Source organism: Equus caballus, chromosome 10, assembly GCF_041296265.1.
Source record: "Equus caballus isolate H_3958 breed thoroughbred chromosome 10, TB-T2T, whole genome shotgun sequence".
In the NCBI taxonomy this organism is placed as follows: domain Eukaryota; kingdom Metazoa; phylum Chordata; class Mammalia; order Perissodactyla; family Equidae; genus Equus; species Equus caballus.
In genome coordinates this window covers 68,100,583-68,123,067 of record NC_091693.1, presented here as the reverse complement: position 1 = coordinate 68,123,067, position 22,485 = coordinate 68,100,583, and the positions used below count along the sequence as shown (strand labels likewise).

General features: G+C 36.6%; 1 protein-coding gene across 4 annotated transcripts in view; it reads left to right on the top strand.

Moving 5' to 3' along the window:
• The window catches only part of REV3L (REV3 like, DNA directed polymerase zeta catalytic subunit), a 178,605-nt gene that overhangs the window by 131,247 nt on the left and 24,873 nt on the right, over positions 1-22,485 (top strand). For all 4 annotated transcript variants that reach the window (XM_070225413.1, XM_070225412.1, XM_023650935.2 and 1 more), the window contains 4 exons: positions 6,973-7,114; positions 8,942-9,186; positions 10,171-10,279; positions 12,346-12,552. In XM_070225413.1, coding sequence (XP_070081514.1) covers positions 6,973-7,114; positions 8,942-9,186; positions 10,171-10,279; positions 12,346-12,552 — 703 coding nt within the window. The remainder of the gene's footprint in view (positions 1-6,972; positions 7,115-8,941; positions 9,187-10,170; positions 10,280-12,345; positions 12,553-22,485) is intronic.

Sequence of the window (22,485 nt, the reverse complement as noted above, 5' to 3'; positions counted from 1 at the left end):
CTAAGGCTCCAATTACGTGTATGTTAGACTTTTTTTTTTTTTTCAGGAAGATTAGCCCTGAGCTAACTACTGCCAACCCTCCTCTTTTTGCTGAGGAAGACTGGCCCTGAGCTAACATCCATGCCCGTCTTCTTCTGCTTTATATGTGGGACACCTGCCACAGCATGGCTTTTGCCAAGTGGTGCCATGTCCGCATCCAGGATCCGAACCAGCGAACCCTGGGCTGCCAAGAAGCGAAACATGCAAACTTAACTGCTGCGCCACTGGGCCAGCCCCTATGTTAGACTGTTTGACAGTGTCTCACAGATCCTTGAGGCCCTGTACCTTTCTCTTCAGTCTTTTTTCTAATGACCTATGTTTAAGATCACTAACTTTCTTCTGTCTTTGCCAATCTGCTATTAAGGCCAGCCAATAAATTTTGTATTCCAGTTATTGTATTTTTAGTTCCAGAATTCTCATTTGGTTCTTTCTTTTTATAGATTCCATATTTGGTGAATTTCCCTGTCTGTTCACACACTAGGACTATATTTTTCTTTTATTTTTTGAGTGTTATTTTCTTTAGATTCTTGAACATATCTATAATAGTTACTAAATCCAACGTCAGGCTATCTCTGTGTTAGTTTCTGTTTATTGCTTTTTCTCTTAACCGTGGGTCATATCTTTTGTTTATTTGCATGATTATGTAATGGATATTGTAGATGTTCTATTGCACAGATTCTGGATTTTTGTTATCTTCCTCTGAATTCTGTTTATTTTTGCTCTAGTAGTCAATTCAATTATTAGCTGTTCTCTGAACCTGTGCAGACCTAGATATTGTGCTTTGTTAAGGTAGATCTCTGGAAAGCCCGTGATGTTTCCTAAGCCCCTCCAACTTGACAGGACTCCATCTCCAAATGCTGTCCCAAGTGCGTATTGTTAGTGCCTAGTTTCAGGTTTGTCTAGAGTAGGCGTTACTCTAGGGCAAAGGCCTCTAAAGGCATGATTTTTCTGGGCTCTCAGCTGGATGCCCAGGTTGTTAATAAGGGGGTAATGAAGTCTCTCCACTCTGGCATTCCTAGCCTCCAACTGCAGCACTATCTGACTAGTTCTCTTCCAAACCCAAGCCCACAGCAGCTGCTCTCTAGTAACCCTCATGTGGATTCATCCTGCTCATTTCAGCACAGCCCGGCACTCACAGGGAACCCCTAGCTGTACTTCCGACCACTAACTCCTGCCCCTTGCACAGGTGCCCTGTCCTGCAGATTCCAGCTGTGAACTGCCTGGACTCTAATCTCTGCCTCCTCAGCCTAGCAGGCCACCCATGCTCTATTCAGACTCTATCATACTGCACTATGTTTAGGAAACTGTCTCCACACGGGCTGGAGTTCATGTCATGAGTTTTCCCTTCTCTCAAGGAGCACAGTCTTGCATTGCCTAGTGTTTATTGCCCAGAAACAAATACATTGTATCTTTTGTCCAGGCTAGTCCAGTACCAGTTACTCCATCATAGTCAGAAGTGAAAGTTCCCACCTTTCCTTTAAGTTAAAGTTAAAATGATAGTTATAAGCTTAGAAAATAGTTCTGTAAAGAGCAAAGTCCTGAAGAGAATGTGTCTGATGTTTGAGATGAATAAAGCTCTGCTTATTGAATTGTACAGCCACACAGTGGTGAAGATGGAAAGGTAGAGCCTTAAAAATGACTTGATATATTTGGGGAAACTACTTTCTGAGCACGTCATCTGATTCTCTAATCTCTTTTGAGGAATCTCAAGAAAGTGAGATAAAATCACAGAAAGCTCTGAGTTTATGATCAGAGCTTTATACAAATAGAAGCTTAGGAGAGATTATATACCAATAAATAAAATGTAACTTGATATTAACTTTAGTGAAAACTATATTCAGCAGTTTGTTTATAGGCCCTAGAATGCTCTAAATGCATATTTTGCTACCTCTAATTAGGTATTATCTAGAATGATAAGTAATTCTGTTTTGCCACGTGAAATAGAGAGCTGGACCTAACATACTACATAAGGGGCTTGGACTAGACATTAGTGCATTCATGTTAAATGGATTGTTACATGGAGAGACCATGCACTCTTTCTTTGGAGATACTTTGGAAGATCAGACAATTTATTTTTAAACTTAAGTGAATTCTTACTAAGAAAGTAAGTCATACTTTTTAATTTGAATTTGCTTTCTACAATGTTTTAAGGAAATATATATATTTTTTGTAAATTCACTGAGAAATGAAAGCTTCTGCTTTACAGAAGGTGCCCTAATTATTTTGTTTTTGTAAGCTCAGATTTGGGTCTCTTGGAAGCCTTTGATTTATATGAATTGAGTTATATTCCCAAAGTTTTATTGTTTGGGACTTAGAAAACATTTTTCCAAATGGTATGTCTCATGATTAGAATTCTAAATCAGCTTATAAAACCTTTCCTAATCCCTAATATTACTGATCTAGAAAACCGTAATAGTGTCCTGATTTCATCCACTATGCAATAACTAGTTATTGAATACTATACCTGTTTCTGAGCTAGGAGCAATGTCCTAGAAGCAGAGGGTTATGTAGTTCAAGAAGGTAATATCAGAAATTTCCTTCATTTCCTGGGTATAGAGCCAACCCATAGAAAAAGTTCAAAACCAGTGAGGTTGTACTTAGAATTCTCATATCCTTTTTTGTCACCTTCTTCCCAGATATTCTGTCCCCTAAAATACCCTCTTCCCTCAAGATGCTCTAAGTTCAACCATTTCAGCTTCTAGCCAGGCCTCTCCTGAGTAGCTTATGTTTTGTGATGATGTTTCCCCTCCTCTTCCCCAATCAAAACTTGTATTTGCTTGGTACATTTGAGTTTGACAAAGTGTTAGGAGGATGGCATAATTCTGTATAGCAAACAAAAAATTACCTAACAAGATTCGCTTAGTCATGCTATGTTTATTTTTTATTTTATTTTATTTTTTTTTTTTAAGATTTTATTTTTTCCTTTTTCTCCCCAAAGCCCCCCGGTACATAGTTGTGTATTCTTCGTTGTGGGTTCCTCTAGTTGTGGCATGTGGGACGCTGCCTCAGCGTGGTCTGACGAGCAGTGCCATGTCCGCGCCCAGGATTCGAACCGACGAAACACTGGGCCGCCTGCAGCGGAGCGCGCGAACTTAACCACTCGGCCACGGGGCCAGCCCCATGCTATGTTTATTTTTTAAAAAGTTACAATACCCATTCTCTTTTTATACCACATGACTAGCCAGATAGGACTAGAAAGTAGGAATGAAGGTGATCTTATTTCAAAAGGATCACTTTTTTAATTTAAAATGTCTACTTTTTAAATGCTTAAAAAATATGTATTAGGAAAGATACGGAGTGACGTCAGCAAGACGGCAGAGTGGGAAGCCCTGGACCCTCCTTCTCCCCACAAACACACTGATTGAGCAACAATTTACAGACATATTTCCTTTATGCAAAATCCAGGAACTAATTGAAAGGCTCCTGCTCCCAGGGTGAATGTAGAATCAGACTCACCAAAGCTGGTAGGGAGATTTGGGACACCCTCTTGCCAGAGTCCCTGCCCCGGCTCAGAGTCATGTGATCAGGAAATGGCCCCTAGCTCAGCCCAGGGGAAGGAAGGGATTGGTTTGCATGCCTGGCACCCCAGCTTTTCTGAAGGGGCTCTGACAGATCCAGTACAGTCCAGCTGGCAGAGCCGAATGGAAATGGCAGCATGGGCTGGTAGACACCACAGATCTTCCCCCCCTGCTCAGCACAGAGCAAGTGGATGAAAAATTCCAGTTCTCAGCTTATCCCTGGGGAGAGAAAGAGTTGATCCATGCATTTAGTGCCCCAACTTCTCCAAGGCTACCCAAAAAACTGGGATTTGTGTTTCTGGTCTTGGAGCTCCAACAGGTCTGGCACAGTCTAGCTGCTGGAGAATGAGGACAGTGGGTTGAACTAGCAGACACTGTAACTCTTCTTGCTACACAGCAGAGTGAGTGAACAAAAACCACAGCTGCCTGCTTCTCCCTAGGGAGGGAAAGAGTTGGTAGAGGTCTCCAGAATCTCTGGCTGAGCTGTTTGGTGGAAGTCTTCTCCTGTACAAGGCCAGTCCATGAAGACTGTGAGAAATGCCTGCTTTATATAATGTGGGACACCAACACAGAGTCAAGGACAATAAAGAATCAGGCAAAGATGTGCCAAACAAAGGAATAGGTAAATCTCCAGAAACCAACCCTAATTGAACAGTCATATGATTTACCTGACAGAGAATTCAAAATAACTGTCATAAAGATGCTCATCAAGGCCAAGAGAACAAAGCATGGAAAAAGTGAGAATTTCAACAAAGAAATAGAAAATATGAAAAAGTACTAAACAGAAATCGTGAAGCTGAAGAACACAATAATTGAACTGAAAAATTCACTAGAGGAATTCAACAGTAGACTCGATCAAGCAGAAGAAGGAATCAGCAAACTCCAGACAGGTCATTGACCATTCACATAATCTGCAGAAAGGATGAGCCATTAAATGCATTTGATTTTGTTTAAAAGGACTGGCCAAAGCCACACATAATGCATTATCTCAGATTTACATTTGGCAAATCTGTATTATTGAAGGATTACATTAATAATCTAAGACAAATACATATTAAAATGTGATACAATTTTTTGCCTATCAAACTAGTTATAACTTAAAAAATTATACTCCCCAGTGTTGACAAAGCTGCAAGGAAGCAAGCACTTTATCATCACTAGTATGAATGTAAATTACTAAAACCTTCTAGAAAGCAGCATGTCATTATGTATTAAAAACTAAATCATAGCAGACCCATTAACCAAATCTAGGAATTTATCTTAAATATTTAAGCATCTGTACATGGACTTAGCTATAAAGATGTTCATCACAGTGTTGCTCAGAGTAATAAAAGATAATAATAGATCCATTAATTAAGTTGTGATAATTGTACAATAGTATACTCAATAGCTATAAAAAATAAGCAGAAATAGTAGCAATATATTAAGTTAAAAATGCAAGAACAGTAGTTCCATTTGTCTATTTTATTAAAAAATTGCATATTGATAATAAGTTTAGGATGGTTTTTTATGTTTGCCTAATTCTTTTTAACAGTCTTATTCACATATAGTTCACATACCATATAATTAACCCATTTAAGTGTATAAGTTGTATGGTTTTTAGTATATTCAGAGTTGTGCAACCATTAGCACAATACATTTTTGAGTATTTTTATTACCCCAAAAAGAAATCCTGCATCTCTTAGCCGTCACTCTCCAATCCTCCCTTCCCACCCTCCCCCCAACTAATCTACTGTCGGTCTCCATAAATTGGTCTATTCTGGACATTTCATATAAGTAGAATTACATAATATTAGCCTTTTGTGACTAGCTTGTTTTAGCATATGCTGTCCAGATTCATTCATGTTACAGTATATGTCAGTACCTCATTTCCTTTTATCACCAAATAATATTCCATTGTGTGGGTGTGCCACATTTTATTTATTCATTTATTTTTATTTTATCACTTGATAGACACTTAGGTTATTTCCATTTTTTGGCTATTACAAATAATGCTGTTAAGAACATTCGTGTACAAGTTTTTATGTAGACATGTTTTCATTCCTCTTGGATATATGCCTAGGAGTGGAATTGGTGGATTATATGGTAACTCTGTGTTTAATAATTTGAGGAGGGGCCGGGCCAGTGGTGCAGTGGTCAAGTGCCCATGTTCTGCTTCAGTAACCCCGGGTTCGCGGGTTCAGATCCCGGGTGTGGACATGGCACCGCTTCGCAAGCTGTGCTGTAGTAAGTGTTCCACATATAAAGTAGAGGAAAGTGGGCACGATGTGAGCACAGGGCCAGTCTTCCTCAGCCAAAAGAGGAGGATTGGCAGCAGATGTTAGCTCAGGGCTAATCTTCCTGAAAAAGATAAATAAATAAGATGATAATAATTTGGGGAATCACCAGACTGTTTCCCAACACAGCTGCACTATTTTATAATCCCACCAGCAGTGTATGAGGGTTATAATTTCTCTGCATCTTTGCTTAACACTCATTATCTGTCTTTTTAATTATACAGTAAAAGATTTTTTTCTTCTTTTTATGTTCATTTTCTAGTTTTTCTATATGGATTAGTCATATATCATAGGAATAGGTTTTTAAACTTTTTTTATTGAACAGTTATGTGACTATATTCTTCTAAAAGCCATATAATTAAAGATTACAATATATTTAAATGTTAATATTCTTTAAATGAATAAATTTTATTCTTTATAGTATACCTTAGGATCATTTTTACATTTTAATAACATAATCATATTAAATCAAAATTTCCTTTCATGGCTTTGGTGAAGGTTTTTGTTGTTTGCATGTTTTCTTAACAAAAATGGTAGAGTAAAGAGGTTAATCTTTTACAAGGCTTAAATCAAAGAGCAGAATATTTATAGTTTCCCAGAAAATACTGATTTGATGTATATTTAGCCCATGTATGGTCTCATTAAAATTATTTTGGGATTTTTCTAAATATTCACCAAATTACCCTGTTTCTTTCCATGAGGAGATTGTTCATGCTTTTATTTTAGACTGGTATTTTCAATGGTAACCCAAAGTCTTCAAGTTCTTTAAAAACCTATAGAAATGATAAATTATAATTGTATTATTATTGCATCATCAGCAATGGTATCTAAGAGAGAATGTTAATTTTTATAATAAAAATAGAGTAACATCAAGAAAAATATTGAAAATAATTAGTCTTACCACCTTATCACAAGTACTCTTTTAAATTTTGTGTAGTTTTACTAGGTTTCATGCCCTTGAAACATCCAAAATTTTCTGATGTTTAGCTCCTTAACATACTTTGCTAGGGGCTCCTACCTTGACTCCCTCCTTAAATAACCTCGATTTTAACATGTAGGTTCTGGAAGAATGAAGCAGTAATAGTTTCAAGTGTCCAAATTTTTCCCTAATATTCATGGCATGGATTCTCTTTTAACAGATGGAAAATGGTTGATCATTACATTAGCCGTGTCCGTGGAAATCTCCAAATGTTAGAACAGCTGGACGTGATTGGGAAAACCAGTGAAATGGCTAGACTTTTTGGCATTCAGTTTTTACATGTATTGACAAGGGGCTCACAGGTAGGAAATCCATTTTCTTACACACTTGAAAGTTCTATGTGACTGATATACTTACTTTTGAAATGCTTAAGGTCATTTTATTTTCTTAACTTTCTATCTGATACCAACTAAGATAAAACTGGTTAATCAAATCTTGTCATGTTATTTTCTGGAAAAGCTTTAATTTCACTTAACAGCTCCACTTTTTATTTTTTCTCCTTACCAACTTTCTGGCCACTGCTAAGTTTTTCTTGGTATTAAGGAAAACATGACTGTGCCCTTGAGGAAGATATTATATTCCTGAATATTGTCAGTGTGATTAGGGATGCTCCTTAGAACCGAGTAAGCAGCGAAGAAAATCGGCCTTTCTTTTGTTTTACATTCCTAATTTTGAGTTGTTCCAACTCTAAAGAATAAAAAGAGAGAAGGATTTGGGAATTAATATGAGTGAGCTGTATCACTTTTTTAAAACATTAATGAAAAATGGGACCTTGGAGGACATTTAATTCATATCTTTCTAACTAATTTTCCAAGGATATAATGAAAGATTTTGTCAATTGTCTCACTGAAAATTATTTCATGCATTCATTCAACAAATAGTTATTTGCATACCTTTGGTATGTTAAATAAACACTATGCTAGGCATCAGAGATAGTACATTAAATCACTCAGGTTCCTTAACCTCATAAAATCTTTTATTTTAATTATTTTAATTACTTTATGTCTGTGGCATTCCCCCAACCTACCAATTCAATAACTATAGAAAAAATAGAGCTTACCTACTTTAACATTACCTGTTTATTTAAGTTTCTCACGTATAAGCTATTTATTTTATTTATCTAGACCCCCACAAGTTTTAAAAACTATTTGAGCTGGCTTATGATAAAAGGTAAAGATACCTTAAAAGCGCATGAGAACGTTTCAGTGAGCCCATCCTTCCTGTGAGTGCTTCTTTTCCCTAATGCTCTAGACCGTCTTCTTAATAGTGGTTATTATAAACAATCAGTAATTGTTTCAGTTTTTCAAGGGACTAGTATTAAGCTGACTACCTTTCAGTTCTGGAATCCTTGAGTTTTCTTCTTGGAAAATTGGAATAACATCATTTATCTATCTCAAGTCTCCTGACTTTCATTCTCTGATTTTCCCACATAAATTTCTCAAAGACTATTGGCCGCCTTTTTTTTTTTTTTTTTTTTAAGATTGGCACCTGGGCTAACAACTGTTGCCTGTCTTCCTTTTTTTTCCCCAAGATTGGCACCTGGGTGAACAACTGTTGCCAATCTTTTTTTTTTTTTTCTGCTTTATCTCCCCAAACCCCGCCTGTACACAGTTGTATATCTTGTTGCACGTCTTAGTTGTGGGCTGTGGGACGCCGCCTCAACGTGGCCTGACGAGCGGTGCCATGTCCGTGCCCAGGATCTGAACCCTGGGCCGCCGCAGCGGAGCGCGCAAACTTAACCACTCAGCCACGGAGCCGGCCCCTTAGCCACCTTTTTAAATGAAATTGTCGAACTATACATCTGTCTCTCCTGCATCTGTTATGATATAGCTGTATTTAAATATAAGAAGAAATCTAATTGTGTCTATCTTTTCAAAATTGACTTGTGTAAGTTATTTGACATATTTTACAATTTTTGTAAAAGTTACAGGAATAGGAAAAGGATTTACAAATGTCCCCTTCAGGCACCTGAAAGCTGACTAAATAACCAATATTATGTAACTATTGTAAGAAAGTCATGCATCTTTATTCTGAAGAGCAAAACATCCACCAATTCACATATTCAAAAGACCAGTATATTTATATTTAAACTGTTTCTTCTCTTCCTGCCTCCACCTCTCTGCCTGCAGTACCGTGTGGAATCAATGATGTTGCGTATTGCTAAACCAATGAACTATATTCCTGTGACACCTAGTGTACAACAAAGATCCCAGATGAGAGCCCCACAGTGTATTCCCCTAATTATGGAGCCTGAATCTCGCTTCTATAGCAACTCTGTTCTTGTTTTGGATTTCCAGTCACTGTATCCTTCTATTGTGATTGCATACAACTACTGTTTTTCCACCTGCCTTGGCCATGTGGAGAACTTGGGCAAGTAAGTTTTTTTCATATTTACAATTATGTTGTTGTGCTTTGTACTTCTTACTAAAATCAGACTTTCTTTGAGTGTTGCTTTGCACTTGAGCTGATCCTTATGAGCAAGATGAATGGGCTGTGGCACAGCTAATTTGTTCTTTGTGGTTACCTTACTAATTGACATGGATCACCATATGACTAATTCAGTGTCATGGATGGATGACTCATACGAAGAAGACTGAACAGATCAGCCTTGCAACTTATCTGTTTCACTCTCCGTGTGCATCTATGGTCTCTTTTTAAATGAGAGTTATATTTAGTTTGTTTATGTAAATCACCTTTCAGTGGCACAGTTTGAGGACTATGATCTTATAACTCCAGATATCACCTCCTCTTGACTTTTCTCAGAAATAGCCTATGACTTTTTTAAAAAGTTAAATTGTTAAATGTTAGGTTTTATTTCTTCATGTCAACTGAATTTTATAAACTGAATGAGAATAACCTTTTAAATACTCAAAGGAGTAGATATTTTTCTCGTAAGAAAATATAGTCTTCCTTTGTAATGATTTTTGTATGTTTAAAACCAAGTGTTACAGTTTTAGTCTAGTGTGTGCTCACTCCTTCATAGAAAGCATTCGTGGAAATTGTTTTGATAGTCTCATCTTTTTATTAAGAACAGAAATTTGGACAAGTTATTTACAGTCTTTTTATTTAAGTTTTTTTTTAAGGAACTTAGTGTAAGGTGATCATATGTGAAGTTGAAATTTGGTATTTCGGAATAGATTTTACCCATAAATTTTAGGTTAGTGCCATTTAAGAAATGTATCTGTTAATTGTGAATATTTGGAGAACTTCATTTTGGTAATTAGACAAACATATTACTAAGTATGTGAATTCATGTTTAGATGTTTGAAAATGAATTTCTAATGGAATCCTAAAATTGCCTAGAATCTGTATTCTATGATTTGAGACAGTATTTGCTTAATATTTTCTTTCTTAACAGGTATGATGAGTTCAAATTTGGCTGTACCTCTCTAAGAGTACCTCCAGATTTACTTTACCAAATTAGGCATGATATCACAGTGTCCCCCAATGGAATAGCTTTTGTCAAGGTAATACTCTCTTGTAAATGAAAGGTATTAACTGTGGCTTAACCTTTGGAGAGCTAGTGGTTTAGTTGTTGTTGGCATATAATACAATAACAACAACAAAAACAAGTTTGCTTGAATATCTTATCTCAAAAAGTCAAGGATATAGGAATCCTCTCAGAAATCGTTTAAAAAAAAAGTCATATTGTTTTGCATGAATTTAGGTTTAAAATCTTTTGTTAGATTTTAGTTTTTAATGCAATATTTTAGGGAAATAAATGGACGTATGTACCTTCTGCCTCTATTAGAATCTGGCAGACTTAAATAGCTATTTGATGATCACAACGATGTTAACTTATAAAGATTTAAATTACCTGAATGTGTAAACTCTACTAATTGTTCTTCTACGTTATTTTAAATTAAATTAAAACTATCTTAGAAATAGTGATACTCTAATATAATTATGAATTGTGTTTTTAAGAAGGTAGTCAAACTAATAACAGGGTTTTTTTTTTTCTCTCTCTCTCTCTTATCTCCCCTTAAAAGAGACTGAGGAAAGCCTTATAAATGAGTAAATTAAAGACAAATAGTAGAGATCTAGGAGAAGATTATGTTGCCTCTCATATGCCAACTTCATTTCTCTCTTTTCTGTTTCCTTAGTAGTGAGTCTGTACTAGAATCATGTGACTATATGGTGGTTGATGGCAGCATGGACCCCACTAGCTCTCAAATTCATTCTGGTGTACTTAGCAAAAGTAGCCTCCTTCTCTACTAGTAAGAGGATGCTGTGTTGAAAAAGTATCCTAGGGCCAACCCCAGTGGCCTCATGGTTAAGTTCGGCATGCTCCACTCTAGTGGCCTGGGTTCTGTTCCCAGATGCTGACCTACACCATTCATCTCTCAGTGGCCATGCTGTGGTGGCAACTCACATACAAAAAGAGGACGATTGGCAACAGAGGTTGGTTCAGGGCAAATCTTTCTCAGCAAAAAAATAAATAAATAAAAAGTACCCTAAAATTAGCCATTTAGATATGAGGAAATTTTTGCCAGAAAGTTCATGATATATTCATTTTTGGAAAATATTACATCTTAACATAGTGATGTGTATTATGTCTTAAATATTATGGCTGCTTCAAAAGGTACACAGAATGAATTAGAGGTTAGAATATGTTTTCATTGTCACATACCTAGCAGCTGATTATATTATCTGCCTTTAACAGCATTTTAATACTTTGCATCTACATTTTGACCCAATGTATAAAGCTTAATGAAAATAAGATTTTTAATATTCAGGAGTGTGATTATCCTTTACCTGGCATTTTACTTGGTCAGTCCAACATGCATTACCTTGCACGTGTCTGTGAATCATCTTCAAAGTTAATACTGTTTTGTGGTTTTCATTCCTATTGGAGTTCTCATAAATTCTCCCTAGTCTTGATTAATACAAATGATTTTTTTTTTGGCATCAACAAATTTTATCACCTCACTATTCATCCCCTCTTCCAGATTGCTAATAAATATAGGCCGGAGGGGATGGCTTAGTGGTCTAAGCATCAGATTTGAAATACCTAGAGTCCCTGGAACTGCAGGTTTGAATGTCAGCAGAGTCAACCCAGCTCATCATTCTTCCAAGGTAGATAAATGGAGTTCCATGCAGATTACTGTGTGGGGTCATTAGGATGAGATCTTTAAAAACTGAGGTTTGTTATGAGTGATACAAATCCCATGTGTCTTTCTGAAAGAGTGGGGGTTTGGATCAAAGTTTTGAACAAATTTCCCTCTGAACTTGTTTGTTGTATGGTCTCTCAATGTGCTAGTTGACATCCTCCTCCCTGGAGGTCTCTGAACTCCCATAGTAGTACTACATTAGATTTATAAACATTACAGGAACCTTTTAGGCAAAAAGTCCTCTTCAAAAAAAGGAAAATGCAATGATTTTGTATTGATGGCCACTGGTCCTGTGGCCACTGTATTATTAGTATGTTTCAATTCATAACAGTTGGCCATAATTATACTTTGTGCTTCCTTCTTAATTATCTAAATCTATAATGTTTAAGGGATTTTGAACATTCTTTTTTCTTTTATGATAGCCTTCAGTAAGAAAGGGTGTGCTACCAAGAATGCTTGAAGAAATTTTGAAAACCAGATTCATGGTGAAGCAGTCGATGAAGGCTTATAAGCAAGACAGAGCCCTTTCACGAATGCTCGATGCACGTCAGCTAGGACTTAAGCTTATAGCAAATTGCACACTCGGCTATACAGCTGCTAATTTCTCTGGGAGAATGCCATGCATTGAGGTAAGTGATGTGAATCTGTGGTTTTTTCAAAAGAGACTAAAACAGCATTAAATGAATACTTGTTCATTAAAGCATTTTGCTTTGTTTTGGAGCTACACTAAAGAGTTTCATTTCCATGACATAGGGACAATTTTTCTCAAACCAGGGCTTATATACATATATATTCTTAGGGATTTGTGGGTTTTTGCTATAAGAACTCTTTGTGTCTTTATTTTCAATGATAATTTTAGAAATTAGCATACGCATGTTTCTGCATAATCTAGATGACCATATTGTAACCAACTATCAGAATGAGATTTCAGTGCCACCTTTATAGCAGTGTTTACAGCAATCTTGGTACTAAAGAATTCCTTTTAATATGTTGATAGAGATCTGATGATAGTTAGGTTGGCTTCTCTAAATATCAGAATGAACAAAAATAATTCCATATTTACTAGTGTATCAGTAGATATAAAACAAAACCTTTCTTTTGCAGTGGTAGTTGCAATTGAAACACTTCATAGTATGAGATGAATTTCTTGTTATTTACCAAATTAGGGTGTTAATTTGACATGAATACAATATAGTGTGACAGAGTAATATAATAATTTACTAGTGATTGAGAAAAGAACAGAGTAGACTTGTTTTGTTTTTTTGATGATCTTTTCATGCCAATTGAAGGCCAGAACATTGTGGTATCCCATATTTGTAGTAGTTCAGTAATGGAGAAGCAGGGGAAGAATCAAGTTCCCACACAGCTCACAGTAGGCAAAGTAAACTCCGAAAAGCTGTGCAAGGAACTTCCAGTTTCAGGTCCAGCATGTAAGAAGCTCACAGTTGCCATTCCATCCTTACAAGTAGAAACCTAAACAAACTGAAAAATCATCAACTCTTCTTAGATCTGTCAGAGAAGGGAGATCACAGGGCAAACCACTGCCCCCAAAATTAAAGAGACTGAGAGGTGAATACAGAGAATCACAGCTTACCAGAGCAGAAACCCAAGACCACAAACCTCTGTAGGAACCAGTGCCGAGGTAGACACATCTGAGAGATAAATCTCCAGGGTACCCAGTCACTGGGGCCCCCACACTTCTGTGGATTTTACCTCTAGGGGCTTAACCAGGTTGTCACAGTCAATATCAGCGAGAAATTCTCTTGTGCTTCTGGCACAGGGAAGGAAAAGAAGCTATTTTGAAATACACCGCAGCATTCTATTCTTAACAAGGTCTGCCCTCAGGAGAAACTATTTAACTGGAGCCTAACTGACCTGGGAGAAGGGGAATTACCTGACTCCAGCTGCTCTAGCCTTCCACGTGGAAGAAGGGAAATTACTCCAGCCCACTCTAGCCTCCCTGTCCCACCAAAGCAGGGCGGAGGAGGGGGGCTGAGAAGCCATGTGAAGTCCACAGTCCAGAGATACAGGTTCCCTGAAAGACTGAGTCCTGCAACAGGACTATAGAACACTTCCTCTCCCTCCACAAATTATCACCACATAACTAAAGACCTACTTATAGCAATTCCTTTTACCCAACACCTCATGTCCAACTATCAAAAAAAATTAACAAGACATGCTAAAAGCTAAAACACATAGCTTGAAGACACAGAGCAAGCATCAGAACCAGACTCATAAATGGCCAGGGATGTTAGAATAGTCAGAATGTGAATTTAAAACAACTGATGAGGTTGGTAAGAGCTCTCATGGATAAAGTAGACAGCATGAAGAACAGATGGGCCATGTAAGCAGAGAGATGGAAATTCTAAGAAAGAACCAAAAAGAAATGCTAGAGATCAGAAAGAGTGTAACAGAAGTGAAGAATACTTTTAATGAGCTTATTAGCAAACTGGACATGGCTGAGAAAAGAATCTCTGAGCTTGAGGAAGTCTCAATAGAAACTGCCAAAACTGAAAAGGAAAGGGAAAAAAAAAAAATATCCTAAATATGTGGGGCAACTGCAGAAGGATGTAACCTATGTGTAATAGGAATTTCAGGAGAAGAGAGAAAGAGAGGAGCAGAAGAAATATTTGCAACAGTAATGACTGAAAATTTCCCCAAATTAATGTCAGACACCAAACCACAGATCCAGTAAGTTCAGGAACACCAAGCAGTTTAAATGCCAAAAAAACTAAACCTAGGGATGTCATTTTTATACTACAGAAAATCAATAATCAATTAAAAATCCTGAAAGAAGCCAGAGGAAAATAACACATTACCTACAGAGAAGCAAGGATAAGAATTACATTCAGCTTTTTCTCAGAAACAGTGCAAGCAAGAAGAGAACAGAGTAAAATAGTGTTGAGAGAAAAAACTCTCCAACCTAGAATTCTGTGCCCTGCAAAATTGTCATTCAGAAGTGAAGGAGAAATGAAGACTTTCTCAGACAAAAATTGAGAAAATTTATTGGCAGTAAACCTGCCTTGCAAGAAATGCTAAAAGAAGTTCTTTGGAGATAAGGAAAATGATATAGGTCAGAAACTCAGATCTACATGCAGAATGGAAGAGCATCAGAGTAGGAATAAGTGAAGGTAAAATATGAACACTTTTATTTTGCTTAATTGATCTAACAGATAACAGTTCAAAATAATAATAGCAACAAAGTGATTATGTTTATTTATATGTAAGTAAAATGAGTGACAGAAATAATACAAGGGATGGGAGGGAGGAATGAAGATTATTTCATTATTGTAAAATACACTGTGTGTGAAGTGGTGTAGTGGTATCTGAAACTGGTATATTGAAAATAGATATATAATGCACAATCTAGGGCAGCCATTATAAAAAGTGAAAAAAGAAATATAACTGACATGCAAGAAAGAGAAAATGGAATCATGTGAAATAGTCAAAACCACAAAAGGCAGAAAAAGTGTAGAAAAAAGTAGGAACAAAAAACAAAAGTAACAAATAGAAGACAATAAAGAAAATCAGTAAGGACATAGTTGAACTCAACAACACAATCAGTCAACTAACTGAATATGATGGGTGTGTATAGACTGCTTCATCCAACAATGGCAGATTACTCATTTTTCTTAAGCTCACATGGAACCTGCACCAAGATAGACCATGTTCTGGGCCATAAAACACACCTTAACAAATTTAAGAGAATATAAATCATACAGTGTCTGCTCTCAGATCACTATAGAATTAAACTAGAAGTCATTCACAGAAATAGAGCTGGAAAATCCCAAAGTTCTTGGAGATTGAAACAACACATTTCTAAATAATACGTGGGTCAAGGAAGAAATCTCGAGAAAAAATATTTTGAACTAAATGAAAATGAAAGCACAACTTATCACAATTTGTGGGGATCAGCAAAAGCTGTGCTTAGAAGGAACTTTATAGTATTGAATGCATATATTAGAAAAAAGAAATTTCTAAAATCAATCATCTAAGCTTCTACTTTAGGAAACTAAAAAAAGAAGAACAAATTAAATCTAAAGTAAGTAAGCAGAAGAAAAGAATAAAAATTGCAACAGAAATCAGTGAAATGGAAAACAAGAAATCAATTGAGAAAATCAGAGAACCAAAGAACCCAAAAGCTAGTTCTTTGAATAGATCAATAAAGTTGATAAGCGTCTAACCAGCCTAAGAAAAAAGAGAGGACACAAATTGGTAATATCAGAAATTAAAGAGGGGACATCACTTCAGTTCCCATGGATATTAAAAGGATAATAATACTATGCACATAAATTTGATAACCTAGGTGAAATAGACCAATCTCTTGAAAGACAAACTACCAAAACTCACACAAGAAGAATTAGGCAATCTAAATAGATCTATATCTATTAGAGAAATTGAATCAATAATTAATAATCTTCCCAAACAAAGCACTCCAGACCCAGATGGGTTCACTGGTGAATTCTGCCAAACATTTATGGAAGAAATTATACCAGTTCTTTATGATTTCTTTCAGAAGATACAAGCAGAGGAAATACTTTCTAACTTCCATGAGGCCAGCATTACCCTAATACCAAAACCAGACAAAAACATTACAAGAAAACTATAGACCAATAACTCTCATGTACACAGATGCAAAAATTCCTCAACAAATATTAGCAAATCAAATCCAATAGTGTTTAAAAACAATTATACACCTCAGCCAAGTGGAATTTATCCCAGGTATGCAAGGCTAGTTCAACATTTGAAAATCAATTAATGAGATCTATCACATCACATATAGGCTAACTAAGAAAAGTCACATCATATCAATAGATGCAGAAAAAGCATTTGACAGAATCCAATACCCATTCATGACAAAAACTCTCAATAAACTAGGAATAGAGGGGAACTTCCTTAGCTTGTTAAAGAATATCTACCAAAAACCCCATACAGTTAACATCATACTTAACCATGAGAAACTTGAAGCTTTCCCACCAAAATCAGCAAAAAGGCAAGGGTGTTCCTTCTCTCACCACTGCTTTTCAACATTGTGCTGAGAGTCCTAGCTAATACAGTACGACAAGTAAAGGAAACAAGGTATACAGATTGGGAAGCAAGAGATGAAACTGTCTTTGTTCACAGATGACATAATCCTCTATAGAAAATCCGAAAGAATTGACCAGGAAAGAACTCCTAGAGCTAATAAGAGATTATATGGGGCTGGCCTGGTGGCATAGTGGTTAAGTTCACACACTCCACTTCAGTGGCCCAGGGTTCACGGATTCAGAGCCTAGGCATGGACCTACACACCACTCATCAAGCCATGATGAGATGGTGTCCCACTACAATACAGAGGAAGATTGGCATAGGTGTTAGCTCAGTGACAGTCTTCCTCAAGCAAAAAGAAGATTGGCAACAGATGTTAGCTCGGGGCCAGTCTTCCTCACCAAAAAAAAAAAAAGAGAGAGATTATAGCAGGGTTTCAGGATATAAGTTTAATACACAAAAGTCAATCACTTTCTTGTATACCAGCAATGACCAAGTGGAATTTGAAATAAAAAACACAATACCATTTACATTAGCACTCCGCAAAATGAAATACTTTCATATATATGCAAGATCTATATGAGGAGAACTCAAAACTGATGAAAGAAATTAACAAAGAAATAAATGGAAAGATACTCCATGTTCATGGATAAGAAGATTTACTGTTGTCAAGATGTCATTTCATCGCAAATTGATCTAAAGATTCAATGCAATCCCAGTCAAAATCCCAGCAAATTATTTTGTGGATATTGACAAACTGATTCTAAAAGTTGACATGAAAAGGTAAAAAGATCCAGAATAGCAAACACAATACAGGCATACCTCGGAGATATTTCGGGTTCAGTTCCAGACCACCACAATAAAACGAATATTGCAATAAAGTGAGTCATGCAAATATTTTGGTTTCTCAGTGCTTACAGAAGTTATGTTTGTAATATAATGTAGTCTCTTAACTGTGCAAGAGCATTATGTATAAAAAAAAACAATGTATATACCTTAATTTAAAAATACTTTATTGCTGGGCCAGCCCAGTGTCATAGCAGTTGAGTTCACATGCTCTGCTTCAGTGGCCCAGGGTTCTTGGGTTCAGATCCCAGGTGTGGACCTAGCATGGCTTATCAAGCCATCCTGTGGCAAGCATCCCACATGTAAAATACAGGAAGATGGGCACAGATGTTAGCTCAGGGCCAATCTTCCCCAAAAATAAATAAATAAATAAAATTAAAATACTTTATTGCTAAAAAATGCTAACCATAATCTGAGTCTTCACTGAGTTGCAATCTTTTTGCTGGTTGGAGGATCTTGTAAAAAACGCAATATCTGCAAAGTACAGTAAAGTTAAGTACAATAAAACGAAGTATGCCCGTGTTCAAGGAGAAGAATAAAATCAAAGGACCAACAGTACCTGGCTTTGAGATTTACTGTAAAGCCACAGTAATCAAGGCAGTGTAGTATTGGCAAAAGAATAGACAAATAGATCAATGAAACAAAATAGAGATTCCAGAAATAGACCTACATAAATATAGTCAACTGATCTTTAACAGAGGAGCAAAGGCAATACGATGGAGCAAAGATAGTCTTTTCAACAAATGGTGGTGAAACAATTGACTATCCACATGCAAAAAAATGAATCTAGGCACAGACCTTACACCCTTCACAAAAAACTAACTCAAATTGAATCATAGACCTAAGTATAAAACAGAAGACTATAAAACTCTAGAGGGTAACATAGGAATACAATCTAGATAACCTTGGATTTGGTGATGGCTTTTTAGATGTAACACCAAAGGAATGATCCATGAAAGAAAGAATTGGTAAGCTGGACTTCATTAAAATTAAAATTTTTTGCTCTGACGCTGTCAAAGGAATGAAAAGACAAGCCATAGACTTGGGAAAAATATTTGCAAAAGACGTATTTGGTAAAGAACTGATATTCAAAATATACAAAGAACTCTTAAAACTCAACAATAAGGGGCTGGCCCTGTTGCCAAGTGGTTAAGTTTGCGTGCTCCGCTTCAGTGGCCCAGGGTTTTGACGGTTGAGATCCTGGGCGCGGACATGGCACTGCTCATCGAGCCACACTGAGGCGGCATCCCACATGCCACAACTAGAAGGACCCACAACTAAGAATATACAACTATGTACCGGGGGCTTAGGGGAGAAAAAGGAAAAAAACATAAAATCTTTAAAAAGAAAAAAAAATGGGCCAAAGACTGACAGAAACCTCACCAAAGAAGATTTATAGATGACAAATAACGATATGAAAAGATGCTCTATATCATATGTCATCAGGGAAGTGCAAATTAAAACAACAAGATACCGTTACACACCTATTAGAATGGCCAAAATCCTGAACCACTAACACCACCAAATGTTGGCAAGAATATGCAACAATAGGAACTCTCATTAGTTGCTGGTGGGAATGCAAAATGAAACAGCCACTTTGGAAGACAGTTTGGTGGTTTCTTACAAAATTAAACATACTTTTACTATTTGAACAAGCAGTCGAGCTCCTTGGTATTTACCCAAGGGAGTTGAAAACTTATGTCCACACAAAACCTGCACACAGATGCCTATAGCAGCTTTATTCATAATTGCCAAAATTTGGAAGGAACCAAGATGTCTTTCAAGTAGGTGAGTGGATAAGTAAACTGATACATGCAGACAATGGACTAGTATTGAACACTAAAAAGAAATGAACTATCAAGTCATGAAAGATGTGGAAGCAGCTTAGACACATATGACTAAGTGAAAGAAGCCAGTCTGAAAAGGCTACATTCTGTATGATTCCAACTATATGACATTCTAGAAAAGTCAAAACTGGAAATGGTAAAAGGATCAGTCATTGCCACAGGCTAAAGGGTAGGGGAAGAGATAAATAGGCAGGGCACAGAGGATTTTTAGGACATTGAAACTACTCTGGGGGCCGGCTCCGTAGCCGAGTGGTTAAGTTCTCGTGCTCTGCTGCGGCGGCCCAGGGTTCATATCCTGGGCACGGACATGGCACCGCTCGTCAGGCCACACTGAGGTGGCGTCCCACATTCCACAACTAGAAGGACCTGCAACTAAGATATACAACTGTGTACTGGGGGGTGGCGGGGGGGTTGGAGAGATAAAGCAGGAAAAAAAAAAAAAAAGATTGGCAACACTTGTTAGCCCAGGTGCCAATCTTTAAAGAAAGAAACTACTCTGTATGATACTATAATGGTGGATACATATCATTATACATTTATCCTAACCCATAAAATGTACAACACCAAGAATAAAACACTGATATAAACTGTAGACTCAGGGTGATAATGATGTCTCACTGTAGGTTCATCACTTGTAACAAATGTCCCATCTGGTGGGAGATGTTGGTAATGGGGGAGCTATGCATGTGTGGGGCAGGGGTTATATGGGAAATATCTACCTTCTGCTCAGCTTTGCTGTGAACCTAAAACTGTTCTAAAAAATAAAGTCTACTGGAAAAAAAAGAACCTGTGCAAAGCGGTTAGTGGCATATTAACATTGAGAACAGCAAAATTCTATCTATAATGAAAAAATAATATCATTAACTTGAATTTTTTGGTCATGTGTTGTTTGTACTGGATAAAGTTTTCTGGTTTTGTAGTTCTGTAAAGGCTATAAGCATAAGAAGTGTATATCTCTTTTTATGTTTGTATTATTTTTAGGTAATGTAAAAAATACTCTGTCAATCCTAGGGATTCATATTATTACTCACATTTGAAAAACACTAATATAAGTAATCTAATAGAAAAAGTGGAAATCAGTATATTACTAATGTAGAATCAGGATATCAAATCTTATCTTGGGCCCTGTCCACAATTCCCTAATTTTTCCCTCCCTCTCAGTTTAAAATTTGTTTGTTAATGTATTTTGGTAACAAAACAATGCAGGAATTAACTCTTCTTTTTAGAATATGTAAATATTCTAACCTGAGAATAACTGGAATTTGGAAGTTTTGATCTGGCAGTGGAAATTTGGGTATAGAGTTCTGCCAGGAAGAATGCTGCTACCTGCATGTTGAAGTCTGCCTGCCAAGCAACGTCTGCCTCCTTGACCCTGGACTTTTCAGTTATTCTGAGGTTAATGATTGCAAGCTTATGTTTGGCCCTTCTTTATATGCCAACAATACAATGTGTGTTAACTTACATGTGAAATCATGAGTGGGAAAAAGCTGTTAACAGAAAGGCCCTCTAATGAACAAGTGAAAAGTTAGGGCCAGTGGAGTCAAAATGGAAGCTGTTAGTCACATTTTTAAAATCGCAAGTGGATTACTGACTGCTGCCACCTGCTTTCCTTCAGTGAACACACAATCAAAAATATTTGACAGTACCACCAAGATCACAAAACGTGCTAGATTTGGACTTTCATAGAGAAAGACAAGACTTTGTAAGTAAGAATTCCTATAAAAAGAAGATGGTGAATAAATGATGTAGCTAATAGTTGTAGGTTAATCTCTCTGTCTCAGTTCGACATCATCACTGACTTGTTTACTTCATAAATTAAAATTTTTAGAGCCAGCCCTGATGGCCTAATGGTTAAAGTTTGGCATGCTCTGCTTCAGCAGCACGGGTTCAGTTCCCCTGCACAGATCCACACCACTTGTCTGTCAGTAGCCATGTGTGGCAGCGGCTGACATAGAAGAACTAGAAGGACTTACAGCTAGAATATACAACTGTGTACTGGGGCTTGGGGAGAAAAAAAAAAAGAGGAAGATTAGCAACAGATGTTAGCTCAGGGTGAATCTTTCCCAGCAAAAGAAAAAATTGATGTCTTCACATTTTTCTCCTAAATGATTTACTACTCATATTCAGTATACATATATATTTGACAATTTTTTTCAACTGGCTATTCATTGTCTCTTCCTTTTTATTTATTTTTTTGAGAGATAATTGACATATAACATTATGTTTGTTTCAGGTATACAGGATAATGAGTCAGTATTTATATATATTGTGAAATGATTACCACAGCAAATTTAGTTAACATCCATCACCACATATAATTACAAATTTTACTTTCTTGTGATCAGAACTTTTAACACCTACTATCTTAGCAACTTTCAAAGATAGAATACAATATTATTGACTGTAGTTACCACGTTTTACATTACATCCTCAAGACCTGTTTATTTTGTAACTGGAAGTTTGTACCTTTTGACCACCTTCACCTATTTTACCTACCCTCCACCCCCTGCCTCTGGCAACCACCAGTCTGTTCTCTGTATCTATGAGTTCAGTGTTTTGGGTGTTTATTATTTTTAGATTCCACATATAAGCGAGATCATATGGTATTGATCGTTCTCTGACTGACTTATTTCACTTAGCATAATTACCTCAAAGTCCATCCATGTTGTCACAAATGGCCAGATGTCCATCTTTTTATGGCTGAATAATATTCCATCGTATGTATGTACGTATGTATATATATATATTCACACACACCACATTTTCTTTACCCATTCATCCATCAGTGAACACTTAGGTTGCTTCCATGTCTCAGCTCTTGTAAATTATGCTGCAGTGAAC